The sequence below is a fragment of the Festucalex cinctus genome, chromosome 2 (assembly GCF_051991245.1).
Source record: "Festucalex cinctus isolate MCC-2025b chromosome 2, RoL_Fcin_1.0, whole genome shotgun sequence".
Classification (NCBI taxonomy): domain Eukaryota; kingdom Metazoa; phylum Chordata; class Actinopteri; order Syngnathiformes; family Syngnathidae; genus Festucalex; species Festucalex cinctus.
Window position 1 is genome coordinate 12978388 of NC_135412.1, and position 25536 is coordinate 13003923.

General features: G+C 43.5%; 2 protein-coding genes across 7 annotated transcripts in view; one reads left to right on the forward strand and one right to left on the reverse strand.

The window, feature by feature from the left end:
- Positions 1-25536, forward strand: part of LOC144013754 (nuclear receptor subfamily 1 group D member 1-like) — a 74794-nt gene that overhangs the window by 17313 nt on the left and 31945 nt on the right. The gene's annotated exons all lie outside the window — the stretch shown is intronic.
- Positions 1-25536, reverse strand: part of rarga (retinoic acid receptor gamma a) — a 53348-nt gene that overhangs the window by 12999 nt on the left and 14813 nt on the right. For 5 of the 6 annotated variants that reach the window (XM_077512942.1, XM_077512943.1, XM_077512940.1 and 2 more), the window contains one exon: positions 19128-19468. In XM_077512942.1, the coding sequence (XP_077369068.1) occupies positions 19128-19296 (169 nt within the window). In that variant the 5' untranslated portion in view covers positions 19297-19468. Of the gene's footprint in view, positions 1-8019; positions 8513-19127; positions 19469-25536 lie in introns of those variants that run through there. The other variant, XM_077512945.1, reaches the window with a different exon arrangement.

Genomic DNA, 25536 nt, shown 5'->3' on the forward strand with positions numbered 1-25536 from the left:
AGACCAGGAGAGAAGAGAGTCATCGAGGGAAGCCCACAGCCTTTGATCCTCGGGTTGTTTCTCGTCCTTACACACTTCCTCTCACCATCTGTAGCCCTGGCTCTCACCTGTCTGTCTCTGGCAAGGTCTCCAGCACTCATTCAATGGCTATTGCTTCCTCTCCACAACAATAGAAACCTACAAAAGTAGAAGTAGCACGGCCGTGGCTGCAGCCTTGCTCCGTCAGAGGAAGTGAGGGGAGAGGAGGTTAATGTAAACAACAACAGTAGTACTCACTCCCACCCATTAGGGAAGCACTGTAGACCAAAATGAGCAAATGAAAGACTTAAATGGGACAAGACTAGAACACAGCTCATTCCCAATCGGAATGGGCTTGTGTTAAGGTTTTATAAAGATGAAGTGATCAAAAATAACTGGACAGAAGCTCTGCGAAACTTATTGTAATGAATGAATCAATCAGAGGCTGGGCTTAGGACACGAACACATTTTGGAAAATTCTGTACTACATTTTCAGTTTCACCATGACTTTGCCCAAGTGCAGCAAGCACACAAAACTGAGTTAGGAAGAATCTGAGAGTTTTGACCTCAACCCCATCTCTGTGCTGAACTATCAAAAAAAAAAGAAAAAAAAAGATTAGGAGTCTGACCCTTTACTTGTCCAATATAAGTGATGTCTGACTTCACAAAAATCTAGTGGAAAGTCTTCCTGGAATGCCAAAGTTGTTTTGACTGCAAAACTTTCTTCATCCACTTCATGTGTCCCAATATTTTTCCCAGAAGAGTGTGTGACATGTTAAAACATTATAGGATGACAAATTTATAGTTGTAATATGAAGGAAATCTGTTATGATTAAGAGTAAATATTGCTTTGAGAAGGATAAAGAGTCAAAGAAAAACGTAATTCTTGTGGAACAAACAACCATTTAAAATGCTTAAAAAGCCTCATTCATTTTATAATAACATTTTCTTGTTTAGCACATTAGTGATGGTTTTACTGGGATCCCACCACCGTCTGTGATCGAGCGATCTGAGATCAATTGTTGATGTCTCCATACACCTAGCAGGCGACAGAGGGAGAACTTCCTCACACAGTAAATGTTTGCTGAGGAAGCAACACCACAATCACTGTCGTGATTATTTCTCCCTGTTTTCAGGTATGTTGTGGGCTAGAAAGTTACTTTAAGTTGTTAACCTTTAACTAGAGTACATTGTTCTGAGTGTAGTGTCGAATACTATGTGGATATATTTGCTTGAGTTATGTTTTGTTGAGTATAACGTGTGTGAATGTGTGAGTACCACTATATCGTTATATCGTGTAGCACTTACGTAGAGGTGTAACCATATAAGGGCGTATTGTATGTGTGTGTGTGTCTGTTAGGCAATATGGGTCTTTCCATTTTGAGCTAAATGTGTGAGTCGTTCAACTGTTGTGATGCAAGCGTAAGATGTATGCATAATTGATGATACATTGATTACTAGATATAATTTAGCTGAAGTGAATGTGTAACAGTACTTTTTTGTCGTATTGAACAGAAACATTTTCGTTAATTAAGAGGAAAATGCCTTTACAAAATTGTATAATTTCATTACACAGAGATGCCTGGAAGAGACTGTTTGTTATTTGAATGTTCTGTAAATTTTTGGTTGTGACACAGTAAATGTTTGCTGAGGAAGCAACACCACAATCACTGTCGTGATTATCTCTCCCTGTTTTCAGCCAATTCAGGGTACGACAAGTGCAACTACCAATCTAGCTTTAAGCATAATAACGTGAAAAGCAACAATTTAAATCAAGCAAGCTGAAGAGGAAGAATGACAAACGCCGAGTGCCCAAACAACTGTGGCTTTCCGGTGCCTAAATGATTTGCCATCCGTGTCACTGTGGTGACTTCTGAAAGTAAAACAACGGGCACAAACCAACCTCAAACTTGCTCATGGGCGTATAGACAACTGTATGAGTTATTCTGAGAAGTCGTTGCTCGTAAGACTTTTCTGCCAACAGATTGTTGAGCTGTGGCTTAGAAGCAACAACCTTCAATGTCATATTTAGGGGGGCTCATGGTTAAACATTTTGCCACGTGGAGAACAAGTCGCAAAAAAAGTCAATTTAGTGTGTTCTCTGTCTATAAGGGGAATAGCTGAATCCACATCACTCCCGTGTGTGGCACTGATGCAAAACCAACATCAAAGTATAAAGAAAAAGCACTATTTACACACTCTGAAAAACTTGCCAATGAGAGTGTAGTCATTCAACATTCTTGAAGAAAGTATAAATCATCCCCAGCAACGCCTCACTGCTTTGCTGGATGACTTCCTGTCTGTTAATGTAGTGGGCTTCTTCTCCTAGTGTTTTTTTGGCATATGCACTCAAACTTCGAAGCTAGAGTTGACACATCCTGGCCTACAGACAGCAGGACTACAGTGAAGATAAAGCGTCTAGAGAGCACCTACCTGCTTCTGAATATGCCACGTGTGCATAGTGAGAATGTGCTTCTTGTGGAAGATATATTCCCGGGCTCCACTGACACTTGGTTCATGTCAGATTCTGGCAGGAGATTAGGAAAGATGTTGGGCAGTGGCTGCAGGGGTATCCTGATTAAATGAGTTTCTAATACATGCACAAAATGTGCAAAAGAGACCGGCATTGGGAAAGCAGCAGAGAAATGAAAGGAAATATAATCGCTGTGGCAGGGAAAACCTTGCGTCCAAAGTAAATAAATACAAATCTGACTATAACAGAACCCGAGACTAAAATAAACATGGACATTTCCACATCTGTGCATGAGGCTATTTGCAGAGTTCACAGTGAGGCAAAAAAAAAAATAAAAAAGTGTGGTCCTGGTTCAAAGATATGACAGTAGGTTAGGGAGAAATCTGATGACTGAGCAGCTATAAGATGTGAACATGTTCTCTAGTTTCCTGCTTTGAGCAGAAACACTAAAAGGTTTATTTATCCGTAGGGTGCCCATTCACATTCATAGTATAGAAAAAGTCAGCTCAGTGTGCATTGGCAGCTTGCACATTTTCATTTACAGGTAAACAAATACCAAAATAAAATTTGACTTGTGACAGTGGCAGAATCCGTCTTCTACCTCGTCGTTGACCAAATCCTCTATCACCATCCACCCATAATCCTCAACAATAGTTGTACAACATCAGCCGCCCACCATTCCCTGCCAAAAAAACTGCTGCACAAACACAGGCCATTCACACAGGGAGAACAGTGAAGCTCGTCTGACTTCGGAGGCCTGTCTTGGCCTCGGTTTCTCATAACAGTCAGCCCCTAGCAACGCTGGAGCCAAGCTGTCAGTCAATAACATGGTGATAACAGGGCTGCTCTCTTCACACATGGCTCCGAGGTGACATGCGCATGCTCCTATATACACTGTACACACGTCGATCTCAAAATGTTGCGGGCTCATCGTTATATACACACAAATGCGTACACACACACACACACACACACACACACACAAAGACTGCCAATTGCCCACGCCTAAGAGCGAGGGATTCTGTTCTCAGTAAACAGCAACAATAGCAGCAGCCAGATATGAAGTATGCAAACTATTGTGAAAAGTCCACATTTTGCACTGTGCTGATATGTGAGGCTTGGATTGCTTAGTTTCATGTTTTGTTAGCTTTTGTTAGACTTTTCAGCTGGGTTGTTGTAGGCAAGCACTCGGTGTGAAATACTGCAAAGAGATTTTAATAAGATGGACGGGACAGTACTGTGATTCAGTGTGACGTGACATATTCAGTCTGTGCATGGTTGATGAGTTTTATTTACAGCCGTGTGACTGACGCTGCTGAGAAGGGCTATAAACTGCCATTAGGGCCGCGCCGGATTCCAACACGGGGTTGTGGAATCCAGCCTGGCACGTTGACTGTCTCTTGGATTGGACGCAGCAGTTTAGGTGCCTAAACGGGCACACAAACACTGCAGTCATTGACAGATAGAAGATTGCATATAGACTCCCCACACGCAAGCACGGTATTGCCGCCTGCCATTTGTCTATAAGCAGAATAGAGCATGAAAGAGGGCTTGTGGAGAAAGCAACTGGAAATCTGTTTATTTATAGGCAGTGCTGTTTATTTGTCTGTTGGTGGGATACCGCAACACAAGCGTGTATTAAACTGAAAAACGCTTCTTGTACGCACTCTGAAACAGTGGACAACATATTAGAAAACTTCCGTCCTACACCCCTGCAAAAGGATGACATCTTGCTTGTCATTAGAATATGCAGGTTTGCTTAAAGCGGAAGTCAACCTTAAACATTTCTTGACAATAATATGTTGCATGTGACCTCACAAGTCTAAACATGACATTCTGATTAATGTTACATTTGTGGAATATGAGTTATGTCGCGAAATCCAGCCGTTTTTATCGATTTAAGGGGTGGCCATTTTGCTACTTGTTGTCAACTGAAGATGACATCACATTTGCTCAGGCAATGACCAATCACAGCTTACCTGTTTTCTGAAGCTGAGCTGTGATTGGTTGCTACCTGAGACCTGAGCAACTTGTGATGTCACGTTCGCTCGACAGCAAGTGGCAAAATGGCTACCCCCTGCTCCACAACTCATATTCCACTTACGCAATATTAACCAGAATACCGGGGCTGCATAAAACAAATTATTATTGACTTCTTCTTTAATGATGTATCTATTGTGATGTAAGACAGCAGAACTTGTTTAACTATGCAATTGTGGGTATAATATCCCAATGCTCAGTCTGTTTGATAAGAAATACTGTTTACTTACACAGCAAACAGGGCAGCATGCAAAATAAGATTTGTGCTGGCGCCAACCCAATGGCATGTTTTGCAGAGTGTCAAATGACAGAATAATTAAGGATTGGGGGCTTTGAGCATGTCACTCTAAACGACACAGAAGTTGTGGGAATGTTCTGGTTTACAGAGCTTGTGTGCTTTGTTGGAGCATAATAATTTACTGAAACAAGTGAGGGTCCGCCCCTCTCTCATATCCATTGCAACCCAATGACCTTGGAGCAGCTGACTACTTAACCCTTTTAACTTTAGCACGTTCATTTGACATTATCTTGAAAGGATCAACATAGTTTATGTATATAGCGGCACGGACAAGTCCTCATTAGAAGCGCAAGCCTTGTAGCACAAGTCTCCTGCATGCTCTCCCCCGTACGTACACCCCCCACCCAGCGACACCGCCACGAGAAAGATAGCACTATCTATCCTGCGTCCGGGCCCCCCAGGCATTCTAATCTTTTAATTGAATCTTTTGTAATTATAATGAAATAACTGTGGACTTCCATCAGGGGGGAAATGATCAGGGCCACAATGTAGCAGTGGTCAGAGGTATGCTCTAAAAACAGCTGGGTCAAAAGTAACCCAATTATGGATCAAAAATGGACCGATCCATTTTATGGGTCAATTTCACCCAACTTTCTGGGTTGTTTTATACAAAATGACCCAATCTTTTGACCCAAGTAAAGGATCTGACCAATATTTATGAGTTGTTTAACACTAAAAGCCCATTTCTTGATTCCAAGCTGGGTCAAATTGACCCAAGTAAAGAATCAGTCCATTTTTTGACCCAACTGTTTCAAGGCATTCGAATCAGCTTGCGTTTGAACGACGCAATAAGGGAAAACAAAGAAGTGTGTTCTCACACAGTTGACAGATCTGTTAGCATCTCATTAGTGTCACTTGCAAGCATCATGCTTGGGAGCTAAATAAATGTTGGGATCCAGGGGTATGTTTTGGTGGAAGAGAATCATTTCCCCTTGTTGTGACCCTGGAGGACCGCTAAGCGTAATTGCCTCATTCTTCTAAGCAAATGAACATTGACAGAGAGGCGATTGGTCTGCTCAGGCTCCCTCAAATGGCTTCCCTGGCAGTTGACTAATTCAGTTCTCATTGACGTATGACTAAATCAGTGTCCATTATCTTTACGTGTAAGGCACCTCAGATGTAGTAGCAGCCCCATGGCATAAGGCACTTAAGGGCATTACACACGTCAAGCTGGTTGAAAGGGTCCCCTTTTCAGCAAGCCTGCCACACATGGAGCAGAACTGACATTGGCCAGGCCGCAGCCCCTGACTAACCTCTGACATTGAGGTCTCCCTCTGGTGAACAAAAAACAGGAAAACTGACCACACACTTTTAAATCCTCCGATTGTTCCGAGGCTTGACAGCCAGCAGTAGTGACACTTATCACCTCCAGAGATTTACCACCAACACAATAGCATGCACCCATTTTGTTTCCAGATTTAGGGAGGATAAATGTTTTTTATGGCATTTTGCACACTTTGTGTCCCCTCAAACGGAAAACATTTTTAAATAAAAGTGATTTACTGTGCATTATTCCACTTATTTTAGCAAAATGACACCAATCTTTGACTACCAATTAATTCTGCAACTCTTTACAAACCATGCGGTTATTTGGGTGTGTGGTATCATGAGTCAGGCAGGTTTTTGTGTGGTGCAGCTGACCGTCTAATGAGATATCAGCCTCAAACATCAATTCATCAACCTCATTGATGAGGACAATGAGGAGCAACTGCTTCGGTAAAGAGAGGCATTATGGCTCCTTGTGTAGGGATTGTTTACAAAGGTTATTGGTCTTGAAACAGTACACCACAGCAGCCTCCACTTTGCTCTGCTCTGCTAGACTCCACTCCCTTCCCCTCGGGCCACTTTCTCAGGACATTTTTTTTTTTTTTACGTCTTTGATTTTATGGAACAAAGCACGAATGAAAAAATGTACTTTTGGAATCCAGAGGTCTCATTTTTAAGTGTGTGCATGTGTGTGAATGATTAAAAGGGGGGGGGGGGGTATCGAAACCTGATTGATTAAATAAACAAATCTCATCGTGTTATCATCAGAACTCCCCTCACTAAGCAGAGCAGGCCGTGCTGGCTGGAGTCCCCCCGGCCTCTGCCTTCACTGACAGGGCATCTGTCTTCATTAAAGCTGAGCCAGTGTGCATGACAGCCACTGAAACGCTGGTGTCTTCACGATTAATGAAGACAGATGACCCACCAGCCCCCCCGACCCAACAACCTCAGGCAGTGAAAAGGAACAAAAAGCAGGAGAATGGCCAAACAGAAATAAATGAAAAATGATCAGAGGCCAATTCTGTTTACCCAACTGTCCCGTCTCTAAGATGTGTTTCCACTGTCGCGTCTCGCGTCTTGCTTGCCTCACACTTCCCCCGTCATAGCATGCAGATAGAGATGCACGCGCACTCCATTTCAAATCTGGCATGCTCTCTCACACAGCAACAGTGGCCCCCTGGAAGTGCATAGAAATGGGCCACAGTTTTGTCTGTCCACAGCTGGGCCAGTTGTTGGAATTGGATAGGCGAGATGAGACGATTTGAGAGAAGAAAAAAAAATAAAAAAATCTCCCTGTGCGCATTCCGCATTTCTGATTTATTCATCCATTTGCCCGTTAAATAATTCATCTACTTATTAATTCATGGCTTCATGTTAGACTCGAGAGGAATATCATTATCCATCTAGTATCCAAAAGCATAAACAAACCTTCGACCTTTCGATGCTGCGGTAGCCTGCGTTCAACTTTTATCATCTGTTATATTGAGCAGGCTCCATTTGTCATTAACATTTCATGAGAACCACACCAGAACCCTTCTTTCTGGTGTCGAGCCCACATGACGAAATGTGGATTAAGGCCAGGCAAGCACGCAAAGACACTCGCACTCGCACACGCACACGCACACGCACGCACTGAGCATATCATATCATAGCACAGAGTTTCTCTCAGATGGCTGAGCAGCTCAAACCAGCTGTGGGCTGAGGGGTGTGGGAAGAGGAGGAGAGGAGACTGTCTGTCCCAGTCTCTTCCTGTGCTGCTCGCTAGCCCCTGACAGCAGCCCCCTTGGCCGAGCCCTGAGGGGTAAACAAGCCAGCTCTGAAAGAGGCGAACTAGGGACTAAGTGTGTGTGCGTGTTTGAGAGAAAGCGTGAGAGAGAGAGGAATGGTTGTGTCATGTGAGAAAGCCAGACAGGATGCCACTTACACTGAACGCTGGCACTGCCTGTCCAAGCGAAGGGGTCCAGCCCCGCGAAGAAGGGGCTCGCCTTCCGCAGCATGCATGTGCCACGGCTGGTGACATCATAGAGCTGGCGGGGGCCCATTCCCAACGCCTCCATGCAGTCGAACATGGCACCCCCCCCCAACACCACCTCTCAGCAAAAATCTCTCTACAAGCCCTCAGTCTCGTCTGCACTGCTCACGTCAGCGGCTGCAACAAACTGCAGCAACAGCTCGTGGAAAAGCCGCCGTTCCGTTCTTGCCTCGAGTTCCACTCTTCCCCTCTCAGCTGGAATGCAGATCGAGTTCCTGCCTGACCGAGCGAGCGACACTGGGCTGGGCTGGACTGGGCTGAGCGTGACTCTCGTGTCTCCCCCCCCTGCCTGTCCTGCCTGAGCTGCTCCCCGTCTGCTGTAACAGACCTAAATAACAGCCTCTCGCAGCTCTCCCTGAGACCCAGACACTGCGGAGTGAACCAACTGCCTATGCGTGACGCTCACAGAGGGGGGAGGAGAGAGAGCTCGAATGCCAGAGAGGGAGGGGAGGGCTGGGGAGGAGGACCAGCAGAGCCTGCACAGGAGGAAGAGCTGATCTGGCTAAATGGACAAAACTTTATTCCCATTCTTTTTTTATTTTGGTGTTTTGCCAACCACTTTTGTGTTTCGTATTTCAGAGACCAAAAACAAACATACCACCCCATCCTTATTCTAACCTGGTCCCTGCCCTGTCTTGATCGCACCTCCCCCAGTTGGCCCTGCAGTAAATATGAGCCCCCTCCACTCCCTCCTCTGAGCCCCCGTCTCTAATCATAACCATATTAAACTCTAGCCACTAGCATGGTGTGTCCGTGAGTGTGTGAGAAAGAGAAAGACAGAGCAAAGTGGGGAAGGGGGGCGGAGGGCATTGTGCTGAGGTTGAACCCAGAAACCAGATGCCAGGGCAAGTCCCTCCCTCCTCAAAGTTTTTCCGAGGGAACCGAGGATGGGTAGCTCTTTCTCTGGAAGTGTTTTAACAGTGATGAATGAGAGTTGCCTTGCTCAATCCCTGCAGTGCATTTACACAGACAAATAGCGCTGATACACAAACACACCATGTGCTGGACACACTTCTCACAAGTTCACTTGACCCCGCTCCTAGATGCACACGTGATGGATTCATTTAGGTGAGCTGATTTTTCAGAAGCTTTTTTTCCACTCGTGGTATTGCACATTTAGTCTTCTCATTTTCCACCATTTAGTTCCAACAATTACATTTAAACAGCACAGCCATGCCCTTGCAGGGCGAATTCATCAAAAGCAAATCAATAGGTGCGCCGCTGACCATAAATAAGGCCGGTCCTAACTGTTGCTCAGCAGACAGATAGACTCTGGCGGTGCTAAAGCAAATAGCCTTATACAATGGGAGATATATGATAATACAATGGCTTCAGTCTGTGAGCTCTTCACATTCATCTCCCCCTGTCAGATCCGTACAAGTGGTACAGCCCAGCAGGCAAAAAAGACACAATTTCCTGTCAATCTGTGCTGCTGGCTTGGCTCTCCATAAACACACAGTACATTTTGCCCCCTCCTCTTCCTCCTCCTCAGTCTAACACTTCGCTCCTTTTCCTGTCTCATGAAAGAAAACTCACTTTCACATCTTGACTCATTTGGATTGAACTGCTTATTGAGGTGAAACCTTTCCTTAATGTCTTTTTTTCCAGGTTGAGTAGTAGAGTAGTGCACATGCGTTGACACGCCCACACACCTACAGGGTCACACGTTCTTTGTTGCAACAAACAGTAAACGACATCAGTAGTTGTTTTTTTTGTTGTTCCTCATACAGTTGTCAGGTCATTAAGAGGAAGTTTTATAACGGCAACAATAGGACAGTAAGGTTGGATAAAGCATGTGTCAAAGATGACTCTGCCAATTTGTTGTCAAAATGTTTATTCCTTTGTTTCTCTCTGCACAACACCGGGTTTTGCTCTGGATGCGTTTCAAGATGAAATAATCACAACCACAAGTCACATATGTATGATTCGCAAGCTCTGCTCTCACGCACATCTTTCATCTCCTTCCTGCCTTTTTTTTCCTATAGCAGCTCATTTCACAGCATCCTGGAAAAATAAGGCTAACTAATCCCTTGGTGTTCACATGTTTACTGTAATATCAGCGTTAGTTTGCCAGGACTGTGCTCCGGACCGATGAGCTGCAACGCAACCGATTTATAATACAGCAAAGGCGGCCAAATCTTGAAACTCTTGTTTTTGGAGATTAATGGGCCATAGTCTTCTCTTCTGGTTTTACCATTGGACTGTGTTCGAGAATAGAATACAAATGTCTAAAGCCAGGTTGTCCACTTATGAGCCCACCGCACGGAGAGTCGAGTCTGCCAGCGTTTGAGAGTCTTTTGTGGAGTGAGTTTAGACATCTAATCTACACATACTCACACATTCTGTTGCTGACCTAGGCCTGTCCCTGCCTCCCCGCCCTCCTCCCCTTCCTTCCCGGCCAGAGAGATTGAACTCGAGAAGAAACCCCCCCTGGGCCACTAACTTTCCCCCCAAAAAAAACTTATCTTGCCCTGGTTCCTCACTTTCTGGCTCACAAGTCTCTCCATCGCTCTCTGTTGCTTCCCCCCTGCGCATACCCCCGCCATTTCAACAAGTTCCCCATAGCCAGTTTTCCCTGACTGCATGATTTGCTTTGGTTGACAAAAGTGCAACGCTTTTGTTTCGAGTTCGGGGAATGTTTCGAAGTTGTGTAGCGTCTGTGTTAGGAGAGAAAATGCCAGCTTTTAGTTCACTCTGTCTCTTGTGATATGATTTTGTAACAATCACGTGTGACCTCTCCATGTATACATCCCACCAGGAAGCCAACAGTGGCCATAAAGTATACACCTGTGTTGGAGTCCAAGAAAATCAGGCTTTACTACTGTCTGGCGCGCTGATGCCGATTACAGATAAGACGTATGCAACACATTGTTGCCACTTCCTCGGTATACAATCATTGAGGTCCCAGCCAAACAGTCAACAACACAGTGGTGTGCGAGGCAATAAATGATGGCTTCTTTTTAAACTGCAAGTGCAGCACGCTGCCTCTGTGAGACGAGGAATGCAACACTGAAGTCAGCATGTGTGCAGTGCGTGGACATGCTGAAACAGATTGGCGGTGATGATAGAGACAGCAAACACCAGTCCAGAGCACCCTCACAGCCAGATTCAAGTTACATTCAAAAGAATTTCTTTTTATCTTTTGCCATTTTCATGGCATTGCTTCGCTGATCAGAGTAAATTTTACATTAAACTGAGTCTATTCGGTCCCACTCTAAAGAGAATAAAATTTACAATTAGAAGAGAGGGGGGAGTCACTCAAGGGTTGAGGAACAAACCTACAACTTCAGGTTGGGAGACAGCCAACCTACTCCCTGAGCCACCCAGCTCCTGCTATGCATTAGCTGGAATCTTCGTAACTCAGAGACCAAAAATTATGTTTTTGGTCTCCTCTTGGATATAAGCAAACAGTAGGGGTGACATAGCTCAGGTGGTAGAGTGAAAACCTAAGCTGAAGATCGTGAGTTTGTTCCTCAAACCTTGTGCAACTTTTTTTTTTTTTATATATAAACTAGTAAAATTTAGTCAAAATCTGTCCTTGCAAGATTTACTTAGAATTTCTGAGTGAAAAATCTTTAATAGGTATTTTAATATAATAGGTAAATTCTCTCGTACGCTCTAAAAATACTTTTTTAATAAAATATACTCTGAATATGTTACTCTCTTCCAAGTGTAAATTTTACTCTATTTAGAGTGGGACCAAATACTCAGTTTAGAGTAAAATCTACTCCACAGAATTTACTGTGTAGTGTAGCGTCACATCCATCAGGCAGCAGCAAGTTCTACACGTGTTCAGCTTTCACACTACATGTAATCTTTGTCAGTCATCTAACTCTCACACAATATATGTCTGAGAGAAATACGATACGTCAGCGCGCAGGGAAATGGGCAGAAAGATGCAGATGAATTATGAGAGAGTGTCAGCAGCGGCTATGTTCACCTCTGTTCACATACTCGCCCCCCAAAGGCTTAACACAGTGCTACTTTTCACAACATTATCAGCCCTGGACATCTTTCAGCAGCCTTTTTCTCTCTGTGTGGCTCCACTGTCGTGACATTTTGCTACTCGTGTTGTGTGGGATGACAAAAAAAAAAAGTCTCCAAGAGCTTGGCCCCAAAAAAAACAATTCTGTATTTCACATACAGTATGACGGGCGGGCGAGCTTGCATCACGTTGCCCGCCCACGCCTTCTGGAGACCCTACCCCCTCCCAGTTTTCATAGTAGCCTCTTTATCTACATAAGTCATCTTGTCAGGGCTGCAGCACAATTTGTAGCCTCTCCTTTAGCAGCAACCTTAGCCGACTTTCCTCTCCTCTCCTCCTCCTCCAAAGCAGGCATAAGCGCTCAAAAAGTTTCTGCAAGTTTCCAGGACTTAGGGCGATTGGCTCAAACTTGAAAAAGGGGATAACAAGAGGAAATCCAAGGGGAAGGCTGCTGAGAAAGCGAGAAGAGAGAGAAGCGAGCGAGGGAACTTGAGAGTGCATAAGCCACCAGGGTTTAGGTGGATATCATTGGAGAAGCAGATCTAGCATGGACTATCCATTTCACAAAAACCTCCCGGGTGCTTAAATTGTCAGGAAAACAAAGAGGGTCTTTCTGTCCAATCCTGCTTTATTTGGTGAATCATGACCAGCATCGGTTAAAACCAAAAAAGAGCAACGTGAGGGGAATTTCTTTCCAAAAAGGAGCCTCACTAAAGCTGCCATCCTATGACTGGTGGCGGCCCGGGGAGATGAAAGCGCGGATGTCAGATGATGCCGAATTGTTTATGAAAGGCGAGGCGGCTGATGGATCAAGGACAAGCAGCGCCACACAAGCTGTCACCAGCACAAGAGCACACAAATGGACCAGGGCTAGCATGGCTAATTCGCTGTGTAGATCATGGCCGCCAGAGCAGTGATGACAGGAAGCAGATGGCGCTTTTATTTCTGATGAGGTTTTGGTCCGAACATTTAATTGGGTGTGCCACAATTAGCAGAAAGTCATGACTTTCAGTGCTTGCGTGCAGTTGGTGAATGGACGTCATAGTTACTTAAATATATTGTCAGTTTCCAAACGGTTTTTACCTGCACAGATTGGTTACCTATCGCCGCCGTCAGTTATATCCTGATATTCGATTCTAATTTCCTCAATCGATTCGATTTTGATTCACTAGAGTTCAGTCTGATTAAATTTTTTAAGAGTTCAATCCGATACTGATTAATTATGGAACATCAATTCAACATCAAGGAAATTATTTATTAAAAAAAAACCCAAAAAAACAAATTCCAAATTAAATTTTGCGGAGGTAGTAAATGGTTAAATTATTTAGTTTATTAATGAAAGTAACACATGTTATAATCACTTAAGTGTTACATAACATTGACATCAGCATGAATGAGATGCAAGTGTTTTCATAATTCTAATTCAATAATTGTAAGTATAAATTAAAAAGATTCTGAATTGCAGTGAGTCAGGTCTTTCATAAATGTAAGAAAATGCCTTTAAAATCATTTGAAGAATAAATATCAAGAAAACAGTCACACACAAAAAAATGGCCCTTGAAATTATATTTTTTTAAGAATTTATGGGAAAAAAGATATATGTAAAATAATCGATTAATGGTTTTATGAATCGATATCACACTCAAAAAGGAAAATCGATTCCATATTCATTCGATTTAAAACAAAAAAAATCAGCCCTACTTATTAGAAAAATGAACGGTTCACGATTGAGAAAAAAAATGCCATCGATTAGTCAACTTGACAGTCATCATCTTAGTGTTGACTGTAAAATATCTGAAGTTATTCGAACCCTATACTCCACTAACACTAGCTTCATTAGGGAGTAATAGTAGTCTTTGCTTGCTACCCGGCGGCTCAATTTTTTACATCCTTCGACCAATACAGCCATTGTCATCATTATATTATTACGCTGTACCTCATCATGTCCATCCCTGTCACAAAGACAATCTGCATCTTCAACTCTGCCGCCTCCACTTGTCTCCCGTCTTTTGGCCATTGCTACTGATTCCAAACCATACAACAAGGTTGGTCTCATGACTGCCCTACTGCATAAATCTTTCCTTTCACTTTAGAATGCCTATACTAGCCTGATTGTGTGTCCTGCAGTATTTATTTTTTTTTGTGGCTAAAAGTGAGGCAACAATATGTTTGTAAACAGCATGCAGGAATAGCACCGGTTGTGTGGGGTCATCTTGGCTTATGAGGGAAGTGAGAGGTAGTGAAGTTGAGCTCATGTGTTCATTCACAGCTAAATGTTTCTTGTTAAGTATGCTCATAAAAGCAGAAAAGTATGCTTCCACGCAAATGAAAAGTGATGTTCTTGACGGCTACCTCGGGCAAGGCTGAAACCCGGCACTTCAATCTTTATTCAAATAAATAAAGCGCTACAATGTGCTGTTTGTTCTGTGCTGACCCCCACCCCATCAAAGGAGGCTTCACTCAGATATTTGACATCCTTTCCTGCTGTCCTTCGCCGCAGTTTCAATGTACATTCTCTCACAAAACCACATTCCCTACAAAAAAAATGGCTTTTATATAACTCCCTAAGCTCCATATGCCAACAAGAACTCTGGGTGTTTGTTTCCGAGGAATGTAAGGAGTGTTTTGAATGATGTCACTTTTCCTTTCCACAGCCATTCTGACTGAAGATTGTGTAGGCGCAAGTATGTTCTTCATGCATGCATTCGTGCCTGGCAGCTACGACAGTGTATGCTAATGCGTGTGCATCTGCGTGGGTGTGAGCTTTTCCATTCTATATGCGACATATATTCAAACGTAGCTCAAGACGGCTGTTCCTCTCATCTCCACAAGAGGCAGAAGTGAGCAGATGCAGGCAGTCCTTAGCACAAGTTCCAACAAGCCATTCCTTCCAGTCTATGAATACAATGCTTTTTTAATTTCATTCCAGTTCTCACATCTGAGCCTCACATTTTCATGTCACGTCAGCAGACATACAACTTGACATGAGGCTGTGAACAGTCAGTCGGAGACCTCAGCATTGGGCTGAAGGAAATGACCGAACAGCTTTTCAAAACATCCCTGTGGCTGACTGGGAGGCAAGGGCTCCGGCCCCGATTGGCGAAAGCTTAAAGAGGTGTTTCACTGGCTCACTGGCGATGTTATCTTATAGTAAGTGGCCTTAATGGGCTTCCAACTGTTTGTTTGAAGGACTCACATAATGACAGGGATCAACTGATACTGGCCTCCACTACAGCACACTGAGAAGAGATTCCTCTCATGGGTGAACAAACTCCTTTCCCGGCTATTAAGCGCATTTGGACCAATCGCCCTCCTGTGACGTCCAGCACGATTGTGTGACCCACAGGTTGTTGTCCGTAATCATTTCAAAATGATGCCAAGCCATCACTCACTACGTGCGCAAACACAACATCCCTCCTCTGCCGTCGCTTCCCACCTCTGTGCAAAACAGGTATTTCCAAAGACACACTGGTGCCAAAAGAGTGCATTGGCGGGAGGTGCTCCGACCTGTTGGCACAGTGCTCAACAATAGAAGGTGTCACCTGGGTAATTATACACAAAGCTATGAAGCTGGGCAAGAATGTATTTGCTACAAACACAAATATCTACAGCTCTACTCCCTTTATGTTTCACAGTCTGGCCCACAGAGGCTCCTGACAACAATGAGCAAGCTTGTTAAGAGAAGAAGTGCAAGGAGAAGAAAAACAGAGTCTGAGGAATGTCCAAACAGGGCCTTTTGTTCCGTGTACGAACATTTTGCAAGCAATGACGGTGCTATTAGTAAGCGAGTCACAAATGTTGTGTGATTGACACAATAGTCATCATTGAGTGGCACAAAAGTGTCAATCTTGTATTTTGGTCAAAACTGTCGCTCAGCCAAAGGTCAAGTAGAGCTTGTTATTTCCAGTGCATATGATCGTATTGAGTATGTTTCTCGAAATACCGGTATCATTTTTTGTACATGCATATTTCCAGGGAGGATCAGGTACACACTGATAAGAGAAAAAAATGAGTAAGATGTTTTAAAGTATTTTTTCATAGCATAAAGTTAATGTCAAACTTCACACACGTAATCATCTGTAATTAGTAGTCGCTGTTTTTCACTTGAAAAAAGTCATCTATTCATTGGGTAATAATTACTTCTATTTCATTGTGAAACTTAACACTTAACAGTTCTCATCTTAGCATATCTACGTTTGTTACGTCACAACTTCCTTCTTGTAAAATCAAAAATCTTAATCATAGTGTTACAAATGTATTGACAAAATGTGGACTTTATTTTCAACATTCTATCACTTATACGATTTTTTGGGGTGTTTATTGGCGTTCTAACACTCCATATAAAATACAGACCCTGTCTCATCTTAAAGTGAACTTGATTAATTTACTGCAAAAGGTCATGAATTATTTTTATTCCATAACACTCACTTGTTGGGAAGTGCTTTAGAACAGTAATTATAGCCTCTTTGTTGTTGCGGCACATCTCAGTCCACAATAATAATAATAATGACGATGATTAAAAGCTGCATGGTGATTGAGTGATTAACACAATTGCCACACAGTTCTGAGGTTTGACGTTCGAATCTCTTTCTGTGTGGAGTTTGCATCTTCCCCTTGCTTGTGTGGCTTTTCTCTGGATACTCCAGATTCCTCACACAATCCAAAAACATGCATGTTAGGTTCATTGAAGACTCAAAATTGTCTTCAAGTGTGAATATATACACATTGTGGCATTTTTGCCATAGAGACAAATGACGTCAAAATGCCACGGAGAACTCAATACATTCATGTTGGGCTCGTTTCAAGAGTGGCAACGCAAGATGGCCGCCGCGCAAACAAGCAGTTCCTTACTGCAGATCAAGATTTCTTGCGAATAGAGCCTGCACAGAACATAGAGGGATGATGTTCTGTTTTATATAAGTAATTTGAGTTAGCAAAAGGGGTAACCTAAGGGTCTTAGTGGGAATTTGAAAAACCAGAACAAGAGCGTATTAGTTTGCGTATAGTTTTTCCAAGTTTACATGGCCATTCAAAACAGGAATATTGGCAAGAAATGAGTTTTGAAAGGGTTATTGGCTGCATGTAAACATAGTCATTGTGAATGTTTGTTTGTCTACATGTGCCCGGCAGTTGGCTGCCAACTAGTCCAGGCTGTGCCCCTGCTCTCAGCTGGGATAGGCTCCAGTTCACCTGCGACCCAAACTGGGACAAGGGGTATAGTAAATGAAGATAAGCACTATTTTTTGAAAAAAAAAAATGAATGGATAAGAATAGCTACAAGCAGACCACTTTGAGGTATAATAAATAGTACAGAACTACTACACTAGTTCGTCAGCCAAGTCATGTATACAATTCTGCCCATACAGAAGCTAATTGTCACAATGAACCTGACTTAAACTTTGACCCTGGCCTTGTTCACAGCTCATCTCGAGAGCTCAGTCTTTGCCCCTTTTCCCTTGTGAACGACAGTCCCACCATGTGGCATGGAAGTGTGAGCATAAGCCATCACATATGAACCTCCGGCGCGTATTCTTGTTTGTGCTTTGATACTTGTTTTTTTTGTTTGTTTGATACCACCATGAAACACCAAAAAGACTCCATCTGTCAGTGCACTGGGATTTCATTCTGCATCGAGGGGGGTTGGGGGGGCGGCTTTAGTTTTTGGATGAAAGACGTGCTGTGTGAGTCCAGGGGAGAGAGTATGAAGGAAGAGTGTCTCTGCTCATGTGTATGCATCTGCTTATGTGTATGTTTTCCTAGCAGGGTGTGCGCTCTTGGATTCCACCACACTGGGACATCACCCCCAGGTGCTCGCTCTCTCTCTCTCTCTCTCACTCTCTCACTCTCTTGCTCTCTCGTTATGTGAAAATACCTAGAGGATTAGGTGGGCAGCGTCTACAAAGTAGTAGGGGTAAGGTAGTGATTGACGGCTGAAAGGCTGGAGAGTTGCTCAGGCATGCTGTGGTTAAGGGGTGGGGGGTGGGGGGTATGCACACACAGGCAGGGTTGGTTTGACTTGGCGGGGGGTACTCAGCTGTTGCCACCCACACCCATTATAGCCCCTCCACTACGCCACCACCTGCCACCTCTTTCACCCTGCACAAGGATAAGATTTCAAAATACTTCTGCTCACCTTTACCTCTACACAAAACTATACTTCTCTGACGTCCTTTTCTCTATACAAAATCCCAAATTGCAAGTAATGCAGCATATATGTCACACTTCTCAGACTTAATTTGACATAACTACCATGACTTTAGCATGTCTACGGGAGGTGATCTACTCTCTTCCACGACATAAAAACACTCAATCGCCTCTTTGTGGTGCGTGTTCCATACATCATCATCAACCCATCCTGGCACTCCAGAGGACAGCAGTGCCTCCAGTGGACACGTTTGAAGCTACAACCCAGATGCACACACCAGGAACTTTAGAATGACAGCCCCGCAACCGAGGCGAATGGTTCTGATTTTAATTTTCCTTTATGCTAATCTTAAAAAGCAGCCGGATTAGTCAGAGGCTCCTCTTTCAACATTTGTTGCATATTCTTGAATATTTGTTGGTGCTCGGGGCACTCATCCCCTCACACTGGAAGAATGTTGTTTTGTCTCTAATTGCAGACTTGTGGCTTGCCTGCCTTAAAGGCCCTGCAAGCTTGCACACATACGGATGCAGAGCTTGCGCACATAGCCGCACCATATACAAACCTCTATAAGGGGCTGCTTAACCACTGCATTGATTAAAGTGGACTTTTTTTCCTTATGGTTTCAGTTTTTTGTTTTGTTTTTTTTTACACTGCTCGTCCTATATCACAAGCTGACCGTCAAGTTTTCCATGTCTACAAAATTACATGTAATGAAGTCCAATTTAAGTAACCATATTTTCCACTTTGCAGTGGATGTCTAAATTGCTAAATGAGTGTGGGCCATACACTGTACGTAGTCAGGGCTGGAATGGAAAATGACACATGAGGGGGAGGACAAGTCAAACATGTTCACTAATGCGATGGACTTACAGAGTGCAGCCATCTCTTTGGGCAGGTCGGCACCAAATCTCCCGAAAAGGCTACTGTTGGCCAGCAGGTCAAAGGGAGAGTGGCTTCTCATGGAGTTGAAGGCGAAGGGGTAGACAGCAGGTGGGAAGCCTGTCATGTGGCCCACCTGCTGTTCCCTGTTGGTAGCCATGGCGACGATGCACCAGCAGGCCCACTGGCGGATGGGAACGCGCTCACCAGTCACCCCTGGAAATCCCCGCTAACGTTTTGTTTCAGGATGTGGGAGAACGGATGAGTAAGGACGGAGGGCTCTTGTTTAGTGGGGGAACAACAAACTCCTCTTGAGTGGAAACATCCAGTTTCTGGGGAAGAAAAGAAAGACAGACTTGTTATTTCTCTTTTTACCGCACAAAACACAAGGATAAATCCATTTGATTGGCATGAACATGATACATAAGTGGTTTCTGCTGGGACCACAAACACGTTTAACCTCACATCAACTCCGAGACCCTGAGCCATCCTCGCTGTGGGACGGCGAAAAGTTTATCCACAGTTCTAATGCAAGACGGATTGTGTAAACTTCATATGAACAGGTAGGAAAAGAAAGAAGGAAGGAAGGTGAGCAAAGGAGAAAAGATGTGAGCCAGAGGAAAATCCAGAAAAATTGGGACTGGGTGAGGGGAAAAAAAGATAAGAGATGTTTGGAAAAAGTTCTAACAGAAAAGCAGGAGGTGGGGGGGGGGGGGGGGGGGGGGGTGAGATGAGAGAAAAAGAGAGCACTCTTGTTCCTTCAGTATTGAAGAGCTTCCAGACTTGTGCACTGATTCCAGGCTATGCCATATGATTTAAATCACCAGAACTCTGCTATAAAGAGCTCCTCTGTTCCTGCTGCCAGCCTAGCACAGCAGCCTGCCTCACTCTCCCTCTGACGCCCCCCCAGACCAGAGGCCCAGACACGGGGTACGTGGGGGTGGCGGGAGAGAGAAAATGAGATCCACTGATTGCTAACTGCTGCTGTCACTTCCAAAAAACTTGTGTTGAAGTAAGGCTCTCACCCCACAAAGTCATTTTGGCTCAAATCCCCCGCAGCCCACTCATCACTTTGACGCCGCACAGTAGGCACAGACAAGGAAGCAGTCATGCACTGCTGTTGATTGTTAATACAGAAGGGTAAAAAGCCCAAGAAAAGCCTCCCCATTTTATTTTTTATGTTTTTGCAGACCACTCCCTGAGCGTGACTTTATGAGTGGGTGGTGTGATGAGCTTGTTTTTACAAATGTGGCTTTCAAAAGCGGCAGGGCCAAAGAATTTGGTACTGCCACAGTAAATTTTGCAGAGTAAATTTTACTCTTGAAAAGAGTCTTTTTGGTCCCACAATAAACAGAGTAAAATTTACACTTGGAAGAGAGTAAAATAATTCAGATATTATATTCAATATTCAGAGTAAATTTTAGTGTGTACAAGAGAATTTGCCATGCTATCCTATGAAAAAACCTAATAAAGGTTTTTCAATCAGAACCCGCCCCTACCGGGTGTGGCTTATGTCAGCTGGAATCTTCGTACCTCCAACAGATCAAAAACGTTTTTGGTCTCCTTCTGGATATTAGCGAACAGTAGGAGTGGCATATCTCAGGTGGCAGTCTACCAACCTGAAGGTCATGAGTTTGATCCTCAACCCCTGTGTAACTTTTTTTTTTTTTTTATAAACTAAGTATAAAAAAAAATAAATAAATAAAAAAATAAAATAAAATTTACTTTTAAATTCTGAGTGAAAAACTTTACTAGTTGTGTGTCATGGGATAGGTAAATTGTCCCGGACACAGTAAAAATACTGGATTTTACTCTCTTCCAAGTGTTAATTTTACTTTGTTTAGAGTAGGACCAAATAGACTCTGTTTAGAGTAAAATGTATGAAAAGGATAGAAATTCTGGTGATGAAGTACATGTTGTTGATTGGAGGAGGGGTCGAAGTGTCCTTGAGTAATCCGAGCACCTCGGTTAAAAAAAAATGCTTGAGGTATTTTTTCCCTTCCTCTGATAACCTGCTTATTTACATGTACACTGTCAGGAATTAGTAGTCAATGCGTGACAGTATATGCTGCCAACGAAGTGAGAATACCAGATTCAAAATAAACCTTACCTTGCCAAATAATATGTTGACATAAATTTCTCTGACGCTTTTATTTTGAAATTGGTCTCAGCAGCGTGTTGCGGCGAAACGGCTGTCTTTACTCATCTTTCAGTGTTAGCGGCGTTTAAATTGCCATCACAAAAAGGTTGCTACTGATGTCAACAACACAACTTATTTCTGAAATCATGTTCAATTGCCAATTATGGGCACTAAAAAAAAAATATACTTAATTATGCTGACATTGTATTGTACGCGTTCAGCAGCGGCTCCAGCATTTAGCGGCTAGCAGCGCTAGCTAGCAGCGTTCAAGTGTCCCATATAGACTGGTGAGATTGGATTACATTTCAAAAGCAGTTTAATAGACATGCTAACAGCCTGACGCAGTTGCCGTTGCTAATGATGATTTTTTTAATAAAAACAGGCTTACTCAAATGTGCTCTTTTGGCCGACAAAATCGCTACTGTGGTTTTGATGTCATCGTCTCATGACCAGAATGTATGGGGAGAGATGTGACTAAAATCTCACTATGTTCCCAGAGAGGAAAATAGTGTGCTTATAAGTGTGCTTTAACTATGTTTAAAAAAAAAAAAAGTTGATTAAATGAAAACCATTTGGTCGTCCTTTGTTAAGTGGTAATGTGTTTTTTTGGCTTCTCTATTTATAATTGTGCCCTGTGATTGGTTGGCAACCAGTCCAGGGTGTACCCCACCTACTACCCACAGCCAGCTGAGATAGGCTCCAGCACCCCTCCGGGACCCTTGTGAGGAATAAGCGGTCAAGAAAATGGATGGATGGATATTTATAATTTTTGTTTAACCAAGCAAAAATATATATTTTTAATTTTTATCCGAAGACCCGATTATTCCATAGAATTTAAAGTAGGCTATCCGGACACCAAAATATTCCATAGCTGCAGCTCTATCAAAATGTAACAGATGAACAGTGGCAAAGTCTGGGCACTGGGGGGCACTGTGAGGCGGCGCCATGCCCTGATGAGAAAACAGGCAGGGACCTTTCCAAGATGCTTATATATATGTACCACAAAGTCGAAATACATAGTACATACACATGCAATCACGCACTTGGAAAGAAAAAAAATACATGTGTTAAAACACACGCACGCACATCTCTCACCCTTGCATCTTTTCCAGAGCTCTGGCTCGATCCCGTTGCTCTCTCTCTTTCAACAGAGCCAGTTAATTACACCCTACTGCTGCAGGCAGCTTCAAACCACCACTAATTTAGAGTTCCATTACAGTAAACTGTTCCACATGTGCATCCAGGGCCCGGGCAGGCTCGGGTGACCACGTTTCAGGAAGGAGCAGCCGTCGATAGGCACCAACCCCCATCCTGCCAACATAGCCATACTTCCATCTTTCTTTTCATTTTTTATTTGTATTTTCCTTTGCAGCCTCAAGTCCCTCTCCATAATCATGATCCTATGGCCAATCCACACCGCCATTTCCATCCGTCACTACAACAGAACAGCTCGTGCTGGTTCCCCGTAGGTCAGCGGGTCCAGTCATTAGCATACAAACAAAAAGATGGCAGACGACTTCGCGGCGGGTCTAACCCTGTCTTCACGTGCTACGGGAAAGATGAACCTTACCACTCGGACAGTCCTAATTACGAGTTCTGTTCATGTGCTTTTGTTGTTGTAGCAACAAAATACACAGGGAATCTGACGTTGTCCATACTCGTAAAAACAAACAATTATGGCAAATAATGAGTTGTAAAGGACAGGACATTGAATAGATGGGTTTCATGTGACGTCACGACAAGCGCCCAATCCCAGATGGGGGACTGGAAGCAATTTCCCCATAGGAAAGAGCTGAGAAAATGCAGAAGTTTTGTGCTGTTTATGGCTGTACCAACCGGTCTAATCGAGAACAAAATCAAATCTACTTTTGCGGCCCAAAAGTAGTAAGTAACCCATAAAGATAATAAAAAAAATAATAAAAAATTACTGAAAGAAGACGGCAGACCTGGATTAAAGTTGCACAACGCTCGTCGTATATGCAGTGATCACTTCGTGAACGGTATACAGTAATGAAACTACTTATATAGCTGAATAAACTCTCAACAGGCCGGTTTGATATTGCCGGAAACATAGTTGTGATAATACTACAGTATGTGGAGTTTTTTCCACAGCTTGTGTGTCCATGCTAAGTGGCTGTGTCTATGTTTTTAGCTATGCTAGCTACGTTAGCTATCACAACGAGTGGTTCTTAATTTGAGGTCACAACATACGATAGAACTCTGAGAATGGTTAACCTAGAAACACGTAGACAATACCAGGTAAAGCTTGTAGCCTGATGCCAGTGGTACCTTTGTGTACATTTGAGTTGAAAAGAGAATGATCCTGAATCACATTTACTCACCCGAACAAAAACAAAACGGCAGTCATTTAGTGCTTCTTTTGATCAGAGTTCGCTGAACCAACCACACACGAAATAGTTGTAAGCCTCCAGGCTTTTATACGCCTTCATTTGGCGAGCGGTGTTGTAACGATGTCTGGAGGACGAGGTAGTTCGCGATGTCGATTGCCTCCACGCCACCTGACACGGGTTCGGAAAAATCTCTTTTCCTCATAGTGCAAGGATCATATCCGACATATTTTACTATTTTTAGAGCCTGTCAGCTACGTCCAGGCTCACCCATCGCTTTTGCATTGTCGCTCTCTATCATTTTCAATGGGTGTTTCCTACTTCCTGATCCCCAGTTGAATTTCGCGCGCCACGGAATCACGTGATTGCAAACCACCTATTGTGTATGCTACGTAATTGTGTAGATTCTAAAACAACCTGCTAGCGGACGACAACGCCCTTATAAGTGTTAATATTTCTTGATATTCGCGAATCCCGCCTGTTGAAACTTGAATAGTTCTCTCAACTCGGAAATCGAAATAAATTCCTAATTGTCCAGTGGTAAATATGAACTGAGGGGGCATTCAAGTGCAATTTTGTACCCGACAAGTGGTATTTACCATAACTTCGATACCACATGAAAGCGGTATAAAGTGAGAAGACGTATAGTGTGAGACGGAAAATCAAAAGTGTGCATTATGTGTTTGGCCCATTTTGGGTAACTGCCTCATGCACGCTTCAAAGAAAGCAAAATCTGCCAGTGCTGAGAGAAGAGAGTAGGATGGAGGCTTTTGTATTCTCACAGGAGTAAACAAGAGTGTATTGATCCATCTTTTCATCCAGTATTGCCGCCATGAATACAAAAGGAGTGCTAAGCTACTGAAGCTACTCAGAGAATGCAAACTTAGCACAATTACCCACAGAAGAAAAGGATCTAATAAAGAAAGAGCGAATGAGCAAAGAGGCAGCGTTTTCAAAATAGAACAGCAGATTTACTTTCCTCCCCAAACACAATAATGAATTAATAAAAACCAAAAAAAGATGGCGCCAGTGTTTTTTAATGAGCCACATCAGTCCAGAAGCTCTTTTAAAAGAGTCATTTGTGTTTTATTACGGGGTCCTGCGGTAGGCTCGCTTCGCCACTGGGTCTGGGTCTATAAGGGGATTTGGGGGGGGGGGGGAATTTGGAGTGACCTCATCCCCTGTTAGCCAAGGCCAAATGGGCATAGAGGCCCTCCCCACTTCCCCTGAGCCTGGGGGGCACACAGGAGGCAGCAGGCGGGCGAGGAGGAGCACCAGGGCCGGGCTATGGGAGGGTTCCAGGCTATAGCGGGGACTTTCCCGACCATCCCGACCGGGACAGGCGCACTGGAGCAGAGTGTCCGACCTCACGTTGCGCGCCAGTGTGCTGCGGCAGCCACGCTGATTACACTTGAGATTATCCAGTTTATCAAGACCAAGCGCTGCGTGTAGCAAATGAATCAAGCTAGTAATTTAAAGATGGCTCAACAAGACGAGGCATGTTTTCACAGAACGAGACTATCTCAGTGTTCTGATGAGTTTCAGTTATGACAAAAAATTCAAAGAACTGCAAAATGACAATAGTAAAAGAGCACTGACCTCTGCCATTGGCAAACAATAATAAGATAGTGAGAGATGAAGTCAAAAAAATATTTACAATAATGCTGTGCTGCCCCACTAGTGTAAGCATGGTATTCTGATTAATATTGTGTTTGTGCGATATGAATTAAGCAGCATCATCCACCTGTTTTTATCCATCTGGGGGACGGCCATTTTGTCACTCGCTGTTGGCTGAAAATGACATCACAGTTGCTCAGGGCTCACCTGTTGCCCGACTTTGGTTATGTGACATTCCCAAGCTGAGCTGTGATTGGTTGTTACCTGAACCCCAGGATGCCATTTTCAGTTGACA